At 40.4% G+C, this 21,395-nt stretch overlaps 1 protein-coding gene across 1 annotated transcript in view; it reads right to left on the bottom strand.

Moving 5' to 3' along the window:
• The window catches only part of LOC143907257 (unc-112-related protein), a 40,532-nt gene extending 19,702 nt beyond the window's left edge, over positions 1–20,830 (bottom strand). The window contains exon 1 of the mRNA XM_077423903.1: positions 20,143–20,830. Within this exon, the coding sequence (XP_077280029.1) occupies positions 20,143–20,281 (139 nt within the window). The 5' untranslated portion in view covers positions 20,282–20,830. The remainder of the gene's footprint in view (positions 1–20,142) is intronic.
• Positions 20,831–21,395: the final 565 nt, after the last annotated feature.

Genomic DNA, 21,395 nt, shown 5'->3' with positions numbered 1-21,395 from the left:
CGTATCTTTTAACTCTACGCTGAGTACTTATCGTCGACTTCCGCTGATGTCAGATCTCCTCTTTCCCCGTAAATGGTATTTCCGCTGCAGAAAGTGAGCTTGGCGAAGCTTTCCACTGTTCGACGACGCTCACATCTTGACGGTAAATGTTTGGCGAAACGCGAAGTCGAACTCAAAAATTGCTGAATAAAATTCACGACTATCCTGTTTTTCTTCCCGTTTTCATATCGCAAACCTTGACAATAAATTTATGTACTTGCGATATTCATTGATTTATCGAATGTAATGCAGAAAATATATTTAAATTCTCCGCTTCAACGATTTTGTAATGTTACGCAGAATTGTGAAAATTAAAAAAGTATAGCCAGCGATTTATTGTGTCTGCTTTGAGATCTTATTAACTTCAAGAAGCATGATTTCGCGCACACGCCGCGCGTTAAAAATAGAAATATTTACATCTCTTTCCGTGTACAAGTATTAATCATCGTATATAATACTTTGACAGCGTATTCTTTCGCGAAATTAGAATCGAAAATGTCGACAATAGGTTTTCGAATTATAAATTCTTAAATTCTTGTTAATCAAAATTTTTGTATAAACAATTAATTACTTTTCTTAAAAAAAATTATTAAGCCAGATGGTCATTAAAAAATAATATTGACTTCAATCGAAAAAATATTTATAAAAAGTAATCATTTATTACTCTCTTCAATTTGTTACATCTCGAAAGAAATAAAAATGTGTGATTTCAATGAAGAAGATGAGATAAAATCGTCACTTACGCAACAATTTAATTTTTTTTTTCAATTTTAATACAGTAATTCTCGATTTATGATAAAATTCAATTGAATTTAACATATTTAAATTTAACACAGCACACACAACACAGAACAGATAACGTAAACTTATCTCGCGCGGAATGTGAAAATTTGGAGGAAGAACAGATCGAGCTTTCTACGAATAATCTTTCGACCGAGAAAAGTGAATATTTTTTTAACAAAATCTGCGCGATATCTTTGCGGACGTTAGTTTGAAACGGGAAAGGAGCGAACAGGGTGTACGTGTTCGAATTTATTTGGCGGAGTGGAAATATTTCGGCGCGGACACAACGGATCGATCGGCATGCGACCTTGGTCGCACCCGCGTGCGGTGCGTTCTCGCGTACTTACACAAGGTCGCTGCGCTGTCGCCGCTGTCATTCGCACGGCGACGCACGACGCACGACGCACGACGCACGACTCGCACGAGCGGGCAGGTAGCGGTGCATGCCGCGTATCACCGTCTTGCTATCGACGCGATCGTTCCCTACGAACATTTAGCGATCGTCGCACCGCGGCGTCGCGCGGTTAACCAACTCGCGCGATTAACAATCAGTAACAGCCTCTTCGAGGCGACTCCCGCTTATCAAAGATGTGTCCCGGCGACTCCCTTTTAATTATACGGACACGTGCATTTTGCATACATCTTGTGTTATTCGATAAAATGATGGTCACGCCATACGATTGCCTGAAATATGTAGAGCTTAGCAAATAAAAGCGAGAATAAAAATGATAACTTAGAAACGTAACGTCTATTCTCTGAATACAATTCCGAGAGATAGGCTCGATTTTAATATTTATAGCATTTAACGGCGAAAAATGCGCGGAACGCTTGATAACTACGCGGCCGATTACTTCCGGAAACAATGATGATGTGTGTGACTGCATACATGGTCTCTTTGTTCCTCTCCGCATTAATCGATTCAAGATTCTACGAGTGGCGCGCCGCGAGTGTGTATTAATACGTAGGTCGATCGGAGTAATTACGCGATACCACTCGCATTTTTCCATGTGCGCGGCACTCCGATTAATATATGAATGGATCCCTTTCATACGAGAGCCACGCGTTCCTAAGCCGATAAACACTCCGATTCGTGTACGTTAAGAGCCTTCTCTTTCTTTCTCTCTCCCCCGAGATACACTTTGGTACACGCATAGTGTTCCTGCATCGTGTTCGATAAATGGCACGCGTGAAATAGAAGTATAGATGTAATGGAAACGTGTAACTTGGCCATAAATCGACACACCGTACATAAATATCGCAATATTTTTGTCTTCCGCAAACGTCTACGTGAAGAATCAAGACTTCACCGTTAAAATTGTAACAGAACTTCAATCCAGAGTTCTATATTCTAAAGAAATTAGTAGTGTATAATTAAAATATATTTAACAAGAGTTTTTCAATGATTAGATGTAAAAGATAGAGACTCCAGGATACTAGGAGCATTAGAAGAGCTTCCAATTTTTGTTATGTAAAAATTGTTTAATAATCTTTCCAGTTCAACCATAGAGAGGGTCAACTTAAGTCGCGACACTTATCGAATTCTTGGGATCGTGCACGTGAGTACGCGGGTTCACGTGGGTCGCGAGAAAATTGCGATTTACGGGCATAAACGATAGACGCGACGACGACGACGTAGGTTCGATCGGCCGCACGACTCTCGAATGACTTTTATCGGCTATTATTCCTCGTTGCATATATCGTGGATCACTGATGTCGAGCATCGGCCTTTCACATGCGCCATTCAAACTTTTCAAGTGCGCTTAATTATCGTATCTATAAATAAAGCGGCGCGTAACGTTTCTTTGATAATTCGACATAAAGCGCATCGTACAGACGCGTCGCTCAATCGGCGCTTTAAAGAGGCGCACAACGAGAGGAACAATATATTGCACGCGAAAAGGCGATATCGAGAACGAGCGGAAATCCCGAGCAATCTAAAACAGAAAGAAAGAGAAAGAGAAAGAGAAAGAGAGAAAGGGGGGGGGAGGGAGGGAGGGGGGGGAGAATTCACGTGTCCTTTGTTACAGTAACAGAATATGTGGTACGTATGTACGTATGTATTATATCCATTTTTACCCTCCAGATGGAGTTAGACATAAATAATTTCTCGTATACAAAAATACACACAATTGGTTATAATAGACAGATTATAATGTACTAGTCTCATTTACTGTGAATATTTCGCGCGATGATCACTTTTCGATACATTAATTTTTGGAATGTGGGGTTTTAGCAATCAGCCCCACCAATAAATTGAAAGAAACATATAATTTATCATCAGATGAAAACGACTGGTCCGGTGAAGTCTCCATTTTTTTTTCTTGACCACGCAGTTTCGTATAGTGTCTATGGATGGATATTTTATTCAGCTATGTTTACATGCTTACAGTTCTGGTCATGCAGTCAAATAAGAGTCAACTTTCTCGCGATGGAGACGCGAGACCTCCTCGTGATCGCGGCGATTCGAAAGCTCGGCGTGTTCGATGAAAATCGCGCGAATTCGCGCAGATACGCGTGACAAACGGCGACATTGTACGGCACCGAAGCGCCATGAATGGGCACGAAGGCGTCCATCCGAGTGAATGGAAAGCGCGAGAGACAAGTTCCGCCCACACGCGTCGGGACCCCATACAGGTAGACGGATAACGTACATGTCGGTACACCATAGTTACGCGCTAATAGACGTTGCAGATGATGGAAGGGGCCTTATATACGTGTGGCGAATGTAGGCGAGGGTTCATCGCGTCTAACGATCGATTCATACGAAAGTCGCGAATCGCAGAGAGATGGCCAGTCTTGTTAGAATAACAAATATGTAAAAATATGATTAAGATAATTTAGACGAGACTTGATTATGTGAGAGTTCTAGTACCGATTCTATGATAATAATTAATAAGCGGTTAATTCATCTCGAATGAACTTTCGCGAATCTTTAAAGGAAATAGAATAACCGTTTGCGTAACGAGGAAAGCCGTCGCTATCGCGGATGGCTGTCTCGACGATGGATCATTACGAGAGAATGATTTAGATTGCACGCTAATTAGTTTCTGTGAACGCGCTTGAAGGTGAAACCAACAAGTAGCCACGTTAACGTGAAAAAAAAATATGCGATAAGATAAAGACCAGCAATGGGGCGATAATTGCGGGACATAATATTAGCACAGGCTGATAATTCGCGTACACGAGACTACACTTTCTCCCTCTCGAGTATAACGCGCCGTTTTCTTTTTCGCGACGTCAGGTTGATCGTCTGCCCAAAAATGCCCGGAGCGCTTCGATGTAACGCGTGTATTTAGTGAGATACATAATGTTTTATATGTCGAGTTATTCATTTAAATTCAATTTTTTCGCAATAAAGGAAGTTGACGCATATCTGTCTCATATATTCAATGTCGCATAATTTTCAAAGCTTCCCGAAATGCCTATATGTTTTGTGCAGAAGACTGTCGTAAGAAGACAATTTTAAATCTCAGCACACACGCAGCAGGAATCCGCGAGCATTCGCGGATTAAGTGTCGCGCGAGATTTTTTTTTCGCCGTGATGCAATTCGCCAGAGATCGCGTCGTTCCTCGCGCGTTTCAGCGCGCTCGAGCGGCGGCTATTTTCGCAAGACAAATCCATTACGCCGGCGAGTTACTCGGCGGACGTTACTCTTCAACGTCGCCCGTAATGGCACTTCGAGTCGCGGAGTGCATCCGTCGCGCGAGTGCACTTTCAGCGCGAACTGCGACTGCCCGCTTCACGCGATACGCGATCCCGTATACGTTTCCTTTCCGAGAGAGAACACACTTCGGATCGGACGATCGAACAACAGTTTGTATCGTTCGAAGTCGCGCGCTTCGTTTGACGATTACGTTTGTCTGAAACTTCGCATCTACCGCACACATCTACCCCGCAAATATATAATATATATTAAAAAAAATCCCCAGATTTCTTCGGAATCGGGGTAATAAAATTTGCGGGTTCGACAAACTTGGGGTCGACATTACGGTCGACAGAGTTACGAAATTCGCGAGAACGAGCGAAATCGGACGGCGCGAGTTCCAGACTTATTCGTGTATATATATATCTGGTACCAGCATCAGCGGCGGCAGCAGCAGTTCGGGAGCAAAGGCACCGCTGACGTCACGAGCTATCTTTAAACCCGGTATCGAGTCCAACGCTCCGCACGCATTGCACGCACGCGAGCAATCGTGTCCCACGTAAGCGAGCGCGTGAGAGATCAGAAACGGATGCGATGCGCTGCACCGCGTGCCGTATTCCCGCCATTACTCGTACAATGTACCATTGTCTCTCTCAATTTCCTTTCTCCTTTCTCTACGTTGCGGCGCGAATCCACACGCTGGTCTACGTTCGCGGATATATAAAGCGGATTGTCGCCTCCCTCCGAGTTTGAAATTTTAGATGCGCGTTAATTTTCTACTTTCCAAAATATTTTATCTCGAAAATGAAACCTCGTGGCTCGTATGGGAAAATTATAGTCATTTTCGATTAGTTATCTTGTACGGCGCGTAGAACAGCGTCTTCTTTTCGAATACGAATAGCCATCGGTTGTTTGCATGTCAAAATTAGGAGAGAGAAAATATAATTTGAAAATGTAGACTAGTTATACTGGTCTAGTCACTTTGCACGCGAAACGATTGGCATAAATGCGCTGCGGAAGATCGCGGACGTTGAGTCATCGTGCCGTTTTTACTCGCGAAACTTTGGGTCTCGAGGGGCGATTATTCAACGCGGAAAACAGTCATGTCGAGTAATAATCATGACGATTCATGACAAGAACGTAACAGCATGATTCTATGACGCGCCCGAAAATAAAATGCTAATCTGATGCCAATTTACAAATGTTGTGAAAAGAAAGGCGTTCAGTACAATGATGTCTTCAACTATATACGGAACAATAAGAGAGATAAGATAACATTGTAAAAAATTTACAAAAAATAATACATTAATAACTGAAACAATTATAAGATATTTAAAAAAATTACTAAAAGAACTAGAATATTATATGGGAAAAATGATGGAAAAAATGATTCAATAATATTTTAATAGAAGAGCTAATTAAAAAAAAGATATTTAGTCGTATATTATACGTGAGAGGAATGTGAGGTTGATTGTGGAAAAGAGTCTTGGCAAAGGCGAGGATAATTAAACCTTTGTCTCTTAACACTTTGCGCAGGCACGTCTGTACGCGAACGAGTCCGATAGTCGAATCCTCTTGTCTTTCGCTCCGATTACGTGGAATAGTTCTTCTCTCTCAGGATCCCGTACCCTTCGAGAAGCCTCTCGGCAAATCTAGATCGGTTTAACAATAAACCGATAGTTTCGCGAATGTTTATTGTTTGTATATCGAATTTGTTATTTTCGCTTGTCGTTACTTTCTTTTGTAAACGTGTTTACATGTTTTTCTCATTTTTTGTTTCTCGTTTATTTGAGCCCTCTCGAATCATTTCGGCGATTGGATGTGTGACGATGTAATCGCCACAGATAAATTATTGACGAAAGCGTAAGTCAGCGAGTCAGCTGTGTTTTCGGTTAAAAACCCATGATATGCAGAAACGCCCCGTGCATCGAACGGGGGAGGAGGCCGGCTCGCAGAATGCAGAGTCGCGTCCGCGTGAGTCATCGTTCTTCCTGCCTTTAATGCGATTTCGGTGGTCGCGACACGTAACGACGTCTCATCGACGTCTAATCGTTTCCACGTTAATCCGCAAGCGGATACGTTTTGCGAATTAGCGCTCGTTCCACCGTAACATTAGTATCCTGGCGTCAGCATAATTAGCGAGTCATATCAAGTTTGCCTTCAGATATTTGCAATCGAAATGCGAGCAGCTGTAGCACGTTGTTTGCTATATCACTGCAGTCGAGACCTTTACTCGGGAGCTTTAATGGGCGGCTGCCGGATAAAACGGGATAATACGATACAGACAAACAGGATACCATATGACGCGGCGACTCGACCCATTCCGTTCTATAGCGAGCATCCAGTTTCGATCGCGAACGACCGGCAATTATTTCACATTTCACCCCTATTAAATTAAACCTCCTCTTATTACGTTAAATTCTTATGTATGTAAGATTAAGTGCTAATTAAGCGTTTAAGCCGAAAATGTTTGGCAGAATTAAAATTAGATACATAATGGGGAAGCTGACTTAACGGGAGAAGAAAAAATTGAAGAAACAAATACGCCGGAATTAGTTGCTAATTCCACTTAATTGGTATTTGTTTTTGCAATGTTAGAATTAATTAATAGAAGAGGCTAATAACTTAATTGAGGTTATTATATTTCGATTAGGAAAAAAAACGTGCGCTTCCCCGGTCAAGATTAATCGTATCTGCCGAGTGTAATCGATTTATGTCGATTCCCGCGGGCACAACGAAGCGAATTCGCGCGCGTAGCTCGGCGTGGCCTCGTTCGAACGAAACTCGAGCGTATATCGCTTTATAGCCGTGCCGTCGATCGCAAAAAGGAACGAAGTAACGTTCTGCACGAGCGAGTGCCATCGGCCGGAACGACCACGGTCTGCTGTCGCAAGAACGATCGACCCCGATCGAGATTCGATCGACGGTCTCAAACCAATAATAATAGTAAACTGCGGATACACTACGAATCCGCCGGCCTGATGGGACAGAGGTTCGATTATGCCGATTGCGAGCGCACGTATCGAGCATCGAGTGCAGAGCAGACATATACGCGCCGCGATTCCGCCTATTTTTATTTATCAATTTATTGCGGCACAAATGACGCGTCAATGTAGTTGCTCGTTTTCCTTTTTTTTTTTTCGATTCGTTCGCGATTTTCTTCGAATCTTACTTGCTCGAGCTATCCATCACGCGATTATTCCGGCGCATATTACTCCTTCGTTTTGATTAAAAGAGGAGATTGCTCGCGGAAGGGTCAGTCGTGCAGTCAGGCCAGCTTCCGGACGTGAAAGCTTCAGAAAATGTGCAACAGTGGACCCATTCAAACGACCCGTCGTGATCGTGTAACGGCAGTCAATTACCTGTATATCATCTTACGATATATGCTCGACGATACGTCGTAAAATCTCGTTTACTCGCACGAAACTACGCGTTTAAAATTAATCTCACGGTAATAACGCGCAGCGACAAATAATCCCAAGTTTAGAGAAGAATCGATTAATATATTAATTATATTAACGAGAGTAAAATCCTGTCGCTATCATTACCCCGATGAGTATATGTATTTACTAATTGAAATAAAATTAGCAATTGAGATAAAGTGATTCAATATTTAATTTGTTTCCTCAAATAAACGATTGTATTAAATAGTTATTAATCAACCGTGTTGCAATTTATTGCATTGTGCTGTAATCGATCTAATTATTACGCACGCATTGTTGTACGTTAGAATTTTTGTTTACTAGGAGATTGCGGTATGCCATTGTTAAATTATGTTATTCTATTGCAGACAGGCCTCGGTTCGATGTATTCTGTTGAGTGTCGGTGTGCCGATCCCGAAGCACGTGACAGAAAACACATTCGTCACGTTATTGAACGGCCAATGAACGCCGGCAGCACACACTATGTGCGTGTAGAGGCAAGAATGGGCAAGAATCGATCTACATTACGCGCGATTTGAGGCAGAGAAGGATGAAGCAAGTCGGTCGGGACCCCTATTAAATCATCATCCGACGCGACAGCATTGTTTTGCTGCTCGTGCAGCGTTTCGTTTTAAGAAAATAGATTCACAGAGCGCGACGTTGTAATGCCTACCTCGAATCAAGCGTGAAAGAATGTGTATCTAAAAATAAATGCGACACTTAATGCCTAATGCGCTTTTAACTTTCTTATCTGATTTTAATACCGTAACGTCTCATAAATGATATCGTCCGATGAATACCGTTTCTCTGTATGTTGCATCGACTTTTATAGATCGTGCATGTTGAACGAAAAGCTTACGACGTATAGTCATGAAAAAATACTGTAAATTTATTTAAAAACGATATGATAAAATTGAATGAAAACAGTTAAAATTACTAAAAATGTAAATAACATCACATGATCAAAAGATTATTTTTTTTTTAGGTTGTAGGTACATACATCTAGATATCAGATATCAGATGAACTGAGGTTACTCATCTTGGTTATTGACCGAAGAAGCGATCTGGTATATTCCAATAAGAACCGTACACGGACGCTCTAATTGAACGGAATGAATTACGGGGTGGTCGGTAGTTATTCCATCGAACCAACTGGCCGCACGGTCGACTTTTCGCACATTGTTTTCCCCCTCTCGCGATCAACGAAACTGTATACTCCGCGTACACGCACGCTCTCGTTCGCGAGATAAACGACGAAGGCCGAATTTATCGTCTTTAGAGCGTTAGGCGCAACATTTTTTACACATAAAAACGAACATATTTAATAAACATATGAAATACTAATTGCCGGATAATGCATAATTAAATAACATAATTTTTTCAGTTAGTAATTAACTAATTAACTTAATTTAGATTAATCTAATTAGAATTTAATGTATATAATATATTCATAAAATCGCGTAATGTAAGTTAATAATTTTTTTTACTTGTACGATTACTTTCGGCTTATTTTCTGTCGCGAAACTGGCGAGAGAAACGCATTGCATCAGGCATTATGAACCGAGCTGATTACGAATGCTTGCGAGCCGATTCAATTTTACCGCGGCGCGTGGATCACCGCGATAGACCGACCGTTAACGTTCACGCCCCTCGATAGACAGTTATAACGTTTAATCAGTCGTGACATAATGGGACCTCCACGAAGAATTCCGATGACGCTCGATCGGCATATCGTACCACCTGCGTTCCATTGCCTATGCGCGGGTAACGTGTATGTGTCTTGCTATTATTTCATAAAAGCGTTTGCCGACGTCGACCTCGACCGCTATTTTTTCCGACGAGCCTCCGCTGACGCAACTGATATAAGAAACTCAAATCGTCTATTTTACAGCACTAACCGAGTCCTGAACTGATATATTATTTGGATATGTTTGTTAAATAAAGATTCTTAAAAATCTACAATCAAAAATACAAATCAATCAGAAATTACTAATCGCTTTACGCAGGAAATTTTAATAATAAGTTTAAACGCATTACGTAAGGGATACAAGCGAGGAAGTGGACTTTTTATGTAGGTGGACTCCGCTGTTTTCGCGAACGAAATGTTATCGTCTTCCAGGCAGTTCCTTACCGAACAAAGAACACGCGGGTTTTAAGAGGAACATCAAATCGAGCAATAAAACCGAAGAAATATAAGGAAAGGAATACGTGGGTGTAAGCGAATAAAAAAAGTACAAAAAGACAGAAAAAAACTTGAAAAAAAATGGAAGATACGAAGAGAATATTTTGATCTTACTACAATAATGTCTAATATCTTTATCGTTTATCGCTGTTTTAGCTTAGAGTAAGAATAAATATGCTTTAATGAGAAATTTTTTACATCTTTTTATTTAAAAAATAATTCCGACTTGATTACAGATTTAATATATATTAATGTTCTAATTTTAATTGTGTGGTGTACTTGTCTAAATTCCCAAATTAAATTCATCAGAGCAAAATTACCGATTAAACCTATACTATCAGTAGTATAAGAAACTGCGTGGTGTCAAGAAAAGAAAAATAGAGACCGACTCAGTCGTTTTCGTCTGATGATAAATTATGTTTCTTTCAATTTATTGGTGGGGCTGCTAAAACCCCACGTTCCAAAAATTAACAAGTATTAAACAATAACATACAATGGCAAAAAAATGGATTCTTTATCTATCCATAACCAACTGTCTATTATAACCAATTGTATGTATTTTTGTATACGAGAAATTATTTATGTCTCTGCAGGGTAAAAGTGGATATAATACATATGTACATACATATGTACATATATTCTGTTATTGTAGCAAAGAAGCTACAATAGTTGCTAGTACTAATAGGGCAAGTTGCTAAAACTCCACGCGTTCCAAAAATTATTAGTTATTCGATAGTAATTTCTTTCCGAGTTCTCATAATTTCCCTTCAAGAAAAATTCATAATCGTAGGATGTGGGTCAACTGTTCCAAGTGTTCTTGAGACATTATATAGATGCAAGAAGAAACACATTAACGAGGGTGCGGTCTGTTTGATCCCATCGTCGTCTAACTCACTCATACTAAGTTGTCCACCAGGGAAAAGTTCCGTACGATTCGAGGGTAACGATATCGCATCCCCGACCGTTTCATTTTTCGTGCCGAAAGGCACGACGTATTCTGCTAGTGTCATATTTTCAGGACATTACTTGTCCGTTAAAAAAAACAACGCTATATGTGCCAAGGGCAATATTAACATCCTGCTGAGCTATTTTTAACAGCATTCGTAAGATTTACACCGGATGTCCAAGGCGTCTCTTAAAAACATTTCTGGTTTATTATGTAAATTAAATTTATGCTTGCAAAATCATGCATTTTAACCTATATCGCAAGAACAAACGAAACAAAGTATCGATATATTGTAACAAATTAAGGATTACGTCTCTTATTCGTTAGCTAATATTTGTGAATAAGATTTTGTCCACCCCTGATTAATACTTAATTAGCGTTTCGTATATAACATTCTTAAATTCGACGATGATCGCGAGGATTCGTACCGCCGCGCCGTGAATTCGTGTTAATCGTCACGAATTCGTCGTCCGCGACTCGTCGACTTATAAGGCTCATCCTTCGTGCCATTAAACCGCAATAATGAAGTCACTCGGTCAAGGTTTCAGAGCGGGGTTTCGTCGACGCATGCTGAAGCAGCCGTCGTTGACGCCGTTTCCTCGTCCACGCGGCGCGTGTCGGACCATTCAAGGCTCTCTCGTCATCGCATCTCGAATATTTTCAGTTCGGCGGGAACGTGTTGTTCGGCTCTCGGCACGCACAGACGGATATCCCTCCGTACACGAATTATTCGGAAGAACAACTATCGCGTCTCTATCGCGCGTGATTCACTCGTTCGGTTATACGAAACCGGCACGTTCGTCGGACTGTGAAGTCACCCGCTCTCTCGGTGTAACTATTATTCATATATCCGAGCGAAAAATTCTCGGTTACATACGCGCGATACGTAATTTAAGCTTGATCCTGAAACGCATTAATCTAAAAAAATTAGAGAATTTCTTAAACAAATTGATATATTGCTTTTAGAATAAACATTCCAATTCACCATATGGAGATTTATTGTTTAGCTGAATTATATAACGAGATTTTTCTAATGTTAAAAAAATGAAAAAAAGATACTCGCGATGTTTAGTGCGTTTGATACGTCGAATGCGGTTATTTGAGTCGAAAAGTTTCGACAGTTTAAACACATATAATTATTTATCCAGAACATTCCTTTGCTCGGTAATCGGTTTACTCGGTAAGCATTTACTTACTTCGTCAAGAGAGAAGAATTTCATATAGAATTCTTCTCATGACTCACAATATTAATATGTAAGCATCGTCATCGAAATTTAAATACTATTATGCGGTATTAGTATTCAACATACAAAATATGATTTTTATTTTTTAAGACAAGTTTGTATTTTTCACAGCTCTTCTTCTATCAATTATTTAAGTTCGTAAAAAATTCTTCATTTCCCTCTTTTTCTCTCTGTCGTGTTTTCGTATTAATTTTTTCAAAAATGAATTTTCTAAGTTAGAGAAATAGAAAAGTATTTTATATATATATTACCGCACGATTTTAAATAATATATAAATATTACATCTGCCATCGTACGGCAGGATTTCTTTTTTTTATTTTATATACTTATTTGCCACATTGTCTTTCCTTTGTCAGCAATATTAGAATAAAAAAAAGAACTAAACGTATACGTAAATGTCAATGTCTCTGATGAGATTAATAAAAATTGATAAAATTTACATAAAATCTAAAATAAAACAGGCTGCGAAGTTATCTTATTGCGGGAGTTATACCGGAGATAAACGGTATAATTCGCGATGTAATAATTTATACTATTTTCTTTCAATTGACAAGTAACGTATATTGAAAGAGACGCGTTTATTCGTAGTCTACTCGTAATAAAAGCGACACAGTTGATTCTTAACGTCATCTTCAATTAACATTGATCGACGCTAACCAATCGAGCCGAGACCTATCGCAAGCCTTAACAGCAAGTAACAACTACGAGCGAGCTATTAGCATATCTTCATAATGGCAGTGAGATTATCAGCGGAATTCAATGCCAATTATCGTCTCGTATTATAGGAACGTCCGAATGAATTGGACTTTGGAAGATCAAGGATTAAGTCGAAGGTTATCGCGCCGAAAAAGTCTTATAGTAGAATACAAATAGAGTCTCATTCTATATATCAAGATATTTTACGAGAAAGTATATTGCCACAGAAATATAAGCTATACAAGTACATATTAATATCTTTCGAAATACGATTTTACTGTTTTATAAAAATTGTAAAACACTTTCGACAGAAATACAACCTTTATTACGATCGAAAAAACTCACGTCGTATATGAAGCTCAATTGTACAACCGATAGAGATAATGATATATGTACGAACAAAAAATATAAGTCGTAAAATATAGAATAAAATCTTTTTATATAATTATATAATTATTTTATATAAATCTAAAAAATCGATAAATAAATGAAAAACTAGATACGCGTGTCACTCGAATAAATGATATTTTCGAAGAGCGTCCAAAGGACGACAACCTAATCCTCTTAAGTTCCTTCCGAGAAGGAACAGGATCCTTCGATCCAATATCACACACACGTGCAAACAGCCCTTCTCCCTCTATTCTCATTTATAATCGACACGATACGTCGTACGTGCGCGAACAATACATACGTGGTTTCATCTGTAAAAGTCATAGGTCTCAGCAGAAGTAACAAATGTTTCCTCTTCCCATGTCGTTTCTCGAAGAGAGAAACTGTATCTTGTATTAAATAAAGAAAATTTACTGCGGTATAAAATATACGTCGGCAGGTTTCTTTTCTCCATGTTCATTCGATCGTAAAAATCGATCGAACATGTAAATTAGAAAATCTAAGAAGCCCGGTTACAGGAAGGTCGTGATGCCCCGTACGCGTTTTGCACGACTCGTGCGAAGTACCGTAAGAGACAACGTCGTCTCCAAATGGTGAAACAACCCAGGTGCCACTGCAAAAGGTATATTAAGCTATCTGAACACAAAAAATTTTATATGGAATTAATTTGCTATATATATATAATTATTTGTTATTTTTTTATTTTAAAAATAATTTTTTTGCTCCCAGCTATTAAAAAGTTACGAAGGGATAGCTTAATCTTAAACTATCCAGCCCTTCGTAACTTTTTAATAGCTGGAGCAAAAAAAATTATTTTTGCAAGCAAAGAATAGCAAAAAAAAGCGAATTAATTCCATATAAAATTTTTTGTGCTCTGATAATTTGGCTCAGATAGCTTAATATACCTCACTACAAACTACAATGCATATGGCACATCTTGTCGAAGAGTGTTTGCCATCTGGACCAGTCGCCCGAGTTGAGAGAAGTATAATTTATTCTGAACAGAGCCAAATCATCCAAAAATGATATTTTTATTCTAAACGTATTTTTTCAGTTTATAAAAATATCGTAATTTGCGAGAAACGTTAAAGTTGCATTCTGCAGCAATATGCAATTAAACTGCATTATTCGAAGACGCATTGTAAGCATTCCCGCATTGCCAAAGATTTTTTTTTTGTTAAAAAGACCCAAGATTCTCTGGTGTAAAGGTCTACATTTGTTTAATAAAATGCAGATTACTTTGTAGCGTGCGCGACAATATATCGTATGGTTGTTTCCGTGAAAACGTTTCGACCCCGTTGCGAATCGCGTAAGGTAGCCAACATCATATGAATTTACGGTAATCCGACCCTGTACACGTAATCCGAGCAGATAATTCAACTTAACAGCTTCGCGGTGAGTCGACCTTCGGATTTAGCCTTCGTCGGCTGTCGCTTCGATGACGAAGGAAATCCACGATGAAAATCCACGCGCGCGGTAGCCCATATTCTTTTCTCTTTTTTCCTTTCCCTTCGCATTTCTTTCGTCTGACAATGAGACACATCGTGAAAAATTTACGGATGGCGTAGCAGAGACAAAAGAACTTATCACCCGTAAAACACCATTATAAATCCGCAGAATCTTTGAAGAATCTGTCATTAGAATTGAAAAGCTCGTAGCAACTTAGTCCGCTATTTTTAACGTTAAACCGTTCCCCAATTGTGATTTGACATATTCGTGATTATTGTTTTTAATTAGACATTAGGCGATCGCGGAATTCGCAGTGACGAAAAGTCTCGCTTTGCGCGCGACGGCATTGCCGTAGTTTCGGATTCGGCTTCGCGGAAGAGTCGTAAGAAGAATGCAGCCTTGCCGTCGAGTTAACTGACGTACGTACGGTACATTGGCTCGGATATCTCGTCGACTTTTTCTCCCTTCGCGACGGCACGAAACCACGTGTCTGACCAGCGAGCGTCAATTACACGAGGCTGATTTCGATAACAACCGGGCACCGCGAACGTTTCATAAAATCGATGGGACATAGGAGAGCTGAGATATACATAACAATACATTTGGAATTTTGTCATAAATTTCCAAACTTACTTACTTTATTTCAGTTATCTTATCTGTTTTTATCTCGGGGCAATAAAGCATAGATGTTACGAAGTTAAACCGATCGTAAAGTTCAGAGAAGATTTAAATCATATATGGCGAGAGAAAGAGAGAAAAAGAGAAAGAAAGAATTTGGACAAAGTTTCGAAAAAAAACATCAGTTTCAACAATAATAGTCCGCGCGCGAAAATATTCAATATCAGTATATTTTTATCAATATTTCCATATCTATACCGAACATATCTGTTTTCTTATTAAAACAAAGCTTCCTCTATGAGGAAGCAAAATGCAATAATAGAGACCGGTAATTACATCTTTAACGAGCTTCGAATACCGATATATAAACAAAAATTTCAAAATCTAATAAACGTGTTATTAATGATACCTTAATGTTACATAGATATCGCTACTATTACGTTATTGAATGGAAATATTATTAAACGTGATCACTCTCAGTCCTATCGGAATTTCAATTATCTTGTATTCTAATCTTCAATGGAAAATTATATAATTATGATATAATAATTGAATACAATACAGGCACAACTATAATGAAATATGATTCTAAATATATCTGAAGTCTCGAGAGACAAGATAAAATTTCGTAAAATAGGAAATCGCACCGCTTCGCAAAGTACCAATGAATGTTGCATAACGAAATATGATCAGGCTACTTCGAAGATGCTTACGCAATGTGTTTACGCATTGTAACGCAGAATTTATAGAATGAACAAATTAGAATGACGAAGCGGCTAAAAAAGAATAGAGAGCTCGAGATCTCGATCTGTAGGCGCGAGACTCCTATGCGTAACGTACATATAGTTATTGTTACTGTATTATCTTGAAGTACTTAAGTCTAAGCACTTTTTTTATGGGAAATATAACACATGTTTATAATTTAAAATTTTACGATCGATAAACTATCTCTCTGATACATACAATGTCATATTTAACGTAATAATTAGCTTTAATTTCTAACGTCAAATTTTGCAACTTACATTATCATGATTTAAATAGATTATATTTCTATCGTTATGTAAAAGTATTTCGATATCGAACGGCCATATGACATTTTCTTGCTTTCGCTTCTTTTGCTACCGACAAAGAGCAGGCGTCCTTTATACCTGAACGCGTTCTATATTTCTTAAGTTCCACTTTAAGGACACCGTTCTTTCCGCCTCAAAATTATCTCGACCACTTCATCTACTTATCGTATCGATGATCGGAGTAACAAAAGAATGCACGATGTACACAAAAATGTACTTTTCCGCCGGAAACCCGAAATAGTTCAAAATCGTATATAGGCGCTCTGATTCAAATTTAATTAATGAGATTAAATGGTAATTGTTTAGATGGGGGGGGACCACCTTGGATGACCTTGATATATAGTGTCTTTTTGGATTATGTTAGGAACATGCAAATTTTATTCAAGTTTATGGCGATTTCATTCTTTACAAATTCAACACGGACAACGCATTATGCCGTTACGTTTTCAACTAATTACTTGGAAATTTGATCAATTTATGCGGTTCAATATTAATTTGGTGCGATATAAATCGAAATCTAAATCGATTGCTTCGAGCTTATTTATTTTTCGTCTCTCACAATCAGATAGAGATAGAGAGTGCTAAAGAAGGATTATCCGTTTTGCGAAAATCGAACAGCTCCTTCCAACTTTGAGGCACGGGTCGATCTCTCGACCCGTGTCGATTAAACGTTTCTTTTTTTACCCAATTTTCTCATTGTCAGCATCGAGTGCGCTATAAATTCCGAGCTTTTTTTTTTTTACAATGCCCCGCACGCTCGACAGAAAACCGCTCGAGTACGCGTGACCCATTGCGACACGTCGGTTTGTGGCTACGCGCACTCCGGGACACCCGGTGTATTTACATAAGGCTCAGCCACACGTAGGCCGGTAATACACGTCGCGTCGCTCCGGTCCGGTTCGAAATCGTCGAGTGGAGTGGCGAGATGCGGCGAGAACCTGCAGCACGGCCACGCTAACCTGTTGGGTCCGGCGCGGTGGAGCAAAAAAAGGTATAAGAGGACCAGTCGACAAAAGATATGGCTGCTGGATTTTTCTACCTGGCTCCGTGTCGTATCCGCGACGTTCGCGCGATGCACTTTTCTTTTAAAAATCCATTATTTCCCCGACGTTCTCAAACATGAACAATGATACTGTTATTTACAAACTGAACAGAGTCAAGATTGATCGATCTTGCCGGAGAACAAGGTTTAATTAATTACGACAAATTTAGTCGTTGAATATCGAAATTAAATTATTCAACTCGCTTTCAAAGGCGTTTCTGACAAACAATCGACCGCGACTAATAAGTTAAATTGTTCGTCGGTTTTCTCTCTTCAACAACGCCCTTGTTGAAAACGATTTTATCCCTCGAGGGTCGCGGCGAATTCGCGCCGGAAACACCGCGATTGAATAACGCACCTGCACTCGTTGCTTCACGTGATAACGTATTTATGAGTCACGGCGATCTGCGAATCACGCGAAGGATGAGAGCTGGGCGTTACTGGGATAAATATTTTACTCGGGCCGGGGGCCCCCCCTTACCCCCGGGTAAGGATAAGAGGTAATAATCTTCTTAGCTTGAAAGACCATTGTCTTGCGCGAACGAAGATTGGAAAGTCATTAAAAAATCACTTTCTTAGGTCTATCTGCTCTCTCGCTCAAAATGAGATTTGTTCGGAAGTATTAGAAAATGCCATTTATCCGCGCGAAAAAAAAAACCCACAAGAATATGAAATAATCAAATTAAATAAAAATTCTATCACAGGCTAAAAATAAAAGTATACGGTCGTTCGATATATACCTTTCAAAGACTTTAAACTTTTTCCGCATCGATATACATACATAATTAATCTTCATCGAATCGCTCGATAAAGTTCGGGGTTGATTTTGTATCGTATAACCGCGTTTCGACAGATCGATTTAATTGAAATATAGCGCGCCCATCAGTGAATATACTCGGTGAACGAAAACATAAGATATCGGCACTCGCGTGAGATTATCATTATCGCCACCCGGGAGAGGGGTGGGCGTCACACTCGAGATACGACGAGTTTATTCCTTTATCGCGCGACCGTCAGGTAAACGGTGCGTTGAAATTCTTCTCTTCGCCGGAAGCGTTTCCTCGCTATACGTTTGTCCGGCAATTCTACATACTTATATCGCCGCGGTCTCCGTATCGCGCGAAAATTTATTTCGCGGAAGCGAACAATAAACTTCCGCGAACGAAAGCGGGTTCGACGAAGAAATCGCATCTCTTCCCCCTTTTTTCTCTCCTCCGTTCCTTTTGTCGAATTTATTTCTCATCAAGTTTGCATGTGCAATGTATGTGCAAAATGATCTATCGTAAGTGGTGATATATAAATGGAAAAGGGCTGAGTATTATCGAAAAAAATTATAGAATATATCGAATATTGCTAAAGAATTGAAAAAAATGCGTAGAGAGATATACGATAAAGTTTTACATATAAGTTGCACGTGAGAAAATCTTAATCTGTGCTCATCTTTCCCATCGTCTTTTCCGGACAGCAATAACCGGGGATATGGGAACCAGCTCGTTCGATCGATCGAAATTGGTTAATTCGTCGAAGATAAAACCGTTCTGCATCGGCTTGGCTTATAATTATCCACGCTGTGCCGATGCAAGGGCGATCGATGTTTTCAGTCTCATATAAAATTAACCGATTTTTTTCTACCAGAAAAATCGTTAATCGGCGGTCAAAGTTATCGGAGTTGAGAATTTTTAGTTAACTTAATTAATTTTGCGGAGAATCGCAAACTCCAAGGTCTCTTTTTATCGATTAATTTTCTTCCGTTTTGAAATCAATAAATAAAATTAATTCGCGTTCTTTCTCAATACATTTAATTATTTTTATCATATAAATTATAAATTATATTATATTTCGGTGTATAACACGATATATTATATAACATCGTGATAATATTATATACAACGCACCATCAAACCAACACATTACTATTATTTATTAATGTTACAATATTGTATTCTAATTAGAGTTATATTACGTCATATCGATAATATTGGCGTGTATATATCTCCTCCAAATATATTTGGACAAATAAGATACACTTCCAAATCAGTATTTAAAATCAGTTAAAAGAATTTAATCTAAACTTTGGTCGCTTTATACAACGATTACACGTTCGATCTCGATCGCGTCGCGATAACGGTGCGTGTCCAATTGATTTCGTGATCGCGCGGCACGTTTTCTATTTCCTTTGCTTCTTCCATATACATGTACAATTATGGACACTGTCCAGAAGCGTAAGGTACCTAAGATACGATCTCCAATCGTTTTCGTTTCGACAGATTACTCTCGCGGAGCGTTGCCTCCCTCGCGACGAACGTACACGGTTAACCGACCCGTCGAGCGTGCTCGCTCCGTTTCGAATTGCAACGCGTTCCGATCGCGCAGGATGCATGCGCGCCACCGACAAGCAGCTCAAATTCCACCTGTCGCGCATCGCGACGTACGTATACGTTATATACGTACGATATACGTCCAATGCGAACGCGAGGAGGAACCCGGAGTCGCGAGCGGCCACATTTTACGTCGCGAGAGGAAGTCGGGGAGGAGATAGCGACGAACGAGAGTGGGAAAGAAAAAATTGACGAAGAAGCGAGAAAGAGTATTATGCGTATGTTTCAAGAGGACTCACCGAGGTCTTCCACGAGGCGCAGCATGACACCGCCGATGTGCAGCTCGCCCTTGACGCGTAAGCTCCTCTCGACCTGCAGATCCGTCACGTAGACGCGCAGCACCCAGCTGCCGTCCACCTCGTGGCCGTCGGAGTACATTGCCGGAGATACTGGACAATTTCTCTCTTTCTCTCTCTCTCTCTCTCTCTCTCTCTCTCTCTCTTCTATCCTTGTTCGCCGAACGGCGATGTCAACGGCGGCGGCGGGAAGATACGGGGAACAGGGAAAATCGGTGTCGGAGGTCCGGTTTCGCGCGCACACACGCGCGCGCTCGTGTCTCGAGAGTGTCTCGGCCTCGGCACTCTCGGCGCGGTTCAACGCCTGGCGAACATGTCACCCGCGAGCGCGTAATATACCGTCCAGTCCACGGTTTCGTTCCACCGGTGCTCGGCGACGACGACCGCCGCAGTACGCAACGCACCACTGCCGCGCGACGACTGCCTTTGCCAGCTTTGCCTTCCCCCCCGGATTCGCCGCTGCTGGGCGCACGCACACGTCGCACACACGGGGTACACATACGCGTATACGCGCGTAATTGAGTGGAGCGAACGGCGAAAACCGAACACCGGGGAGATTGAATGGAGCTGCGCGCGCGCGCGCACGAATCCACCGTCTTTGTTCGCTCGGAGCCGACTACTGTCCGCTCTGTCGGCGCCGTCGGCGGCCGGCGCGCCGCGCCGAGCCGAGCGCGAGCGTTCGCGTTCGGTCACCTTCGGCCGCGCTCGGCGGCGCTCGGCTTCGCGCGTAGCCGTTCTCTCGACGCGACGCCGCGACGTACGAAACGGGTATATGTATGAATGTATTATGTATGTATGTACGTTTGCGCTCGCGATTTCAGCGAGAACGCGGCGGATTTGGCCCGATTTGGGAAGACGACGCGTGCGCGAGACGAGAGCGGATATATTAACGAACGAAACGATCGAACTGCGGAGAACGCTCCGCGTTCCAGAAACGAGCGACTTCGTGACGCACCTGGAACATTTTCTCCCAGTATTTTCGTCTCTTCATTTCTTCGGCGAATATTCTATTGTACTTACTCGTAAATTCATTCGCTTAAATTCATTCAAATACATATATCTCAATGCTTGAATGACTGCAATCGTATTCCCTCTCTTTTCAAGTCGATCAGATGAGAAGGATTAGTTTCGATGAAAGACAACGCGAACAAATTTTAATTAAGCAAACTGAAGTTGTTTTATCTCTATTAGACAAA

This window comes from Temnothorax americanus, unplaced genomic scaffold (genome assembly GCF_048541705.1).
Source record: "Temnothorax americanus isolate GAGA-0224 unplaced genomic scaffold, ASM4854170v1 Scaffold8, whole genome shotgun sequence".
In the NCBI taxonomy this organism is placed as follows: domain Eukaryota; kingdom Metazoa; phylum Arthropoda; class Insecta; order Hymenoptera; family Formicidae; genus Temnothorax; species Temnothorax americanus.
This window is presented reverse-complemented; position numbering and strand designations above follow the sequence as displayed.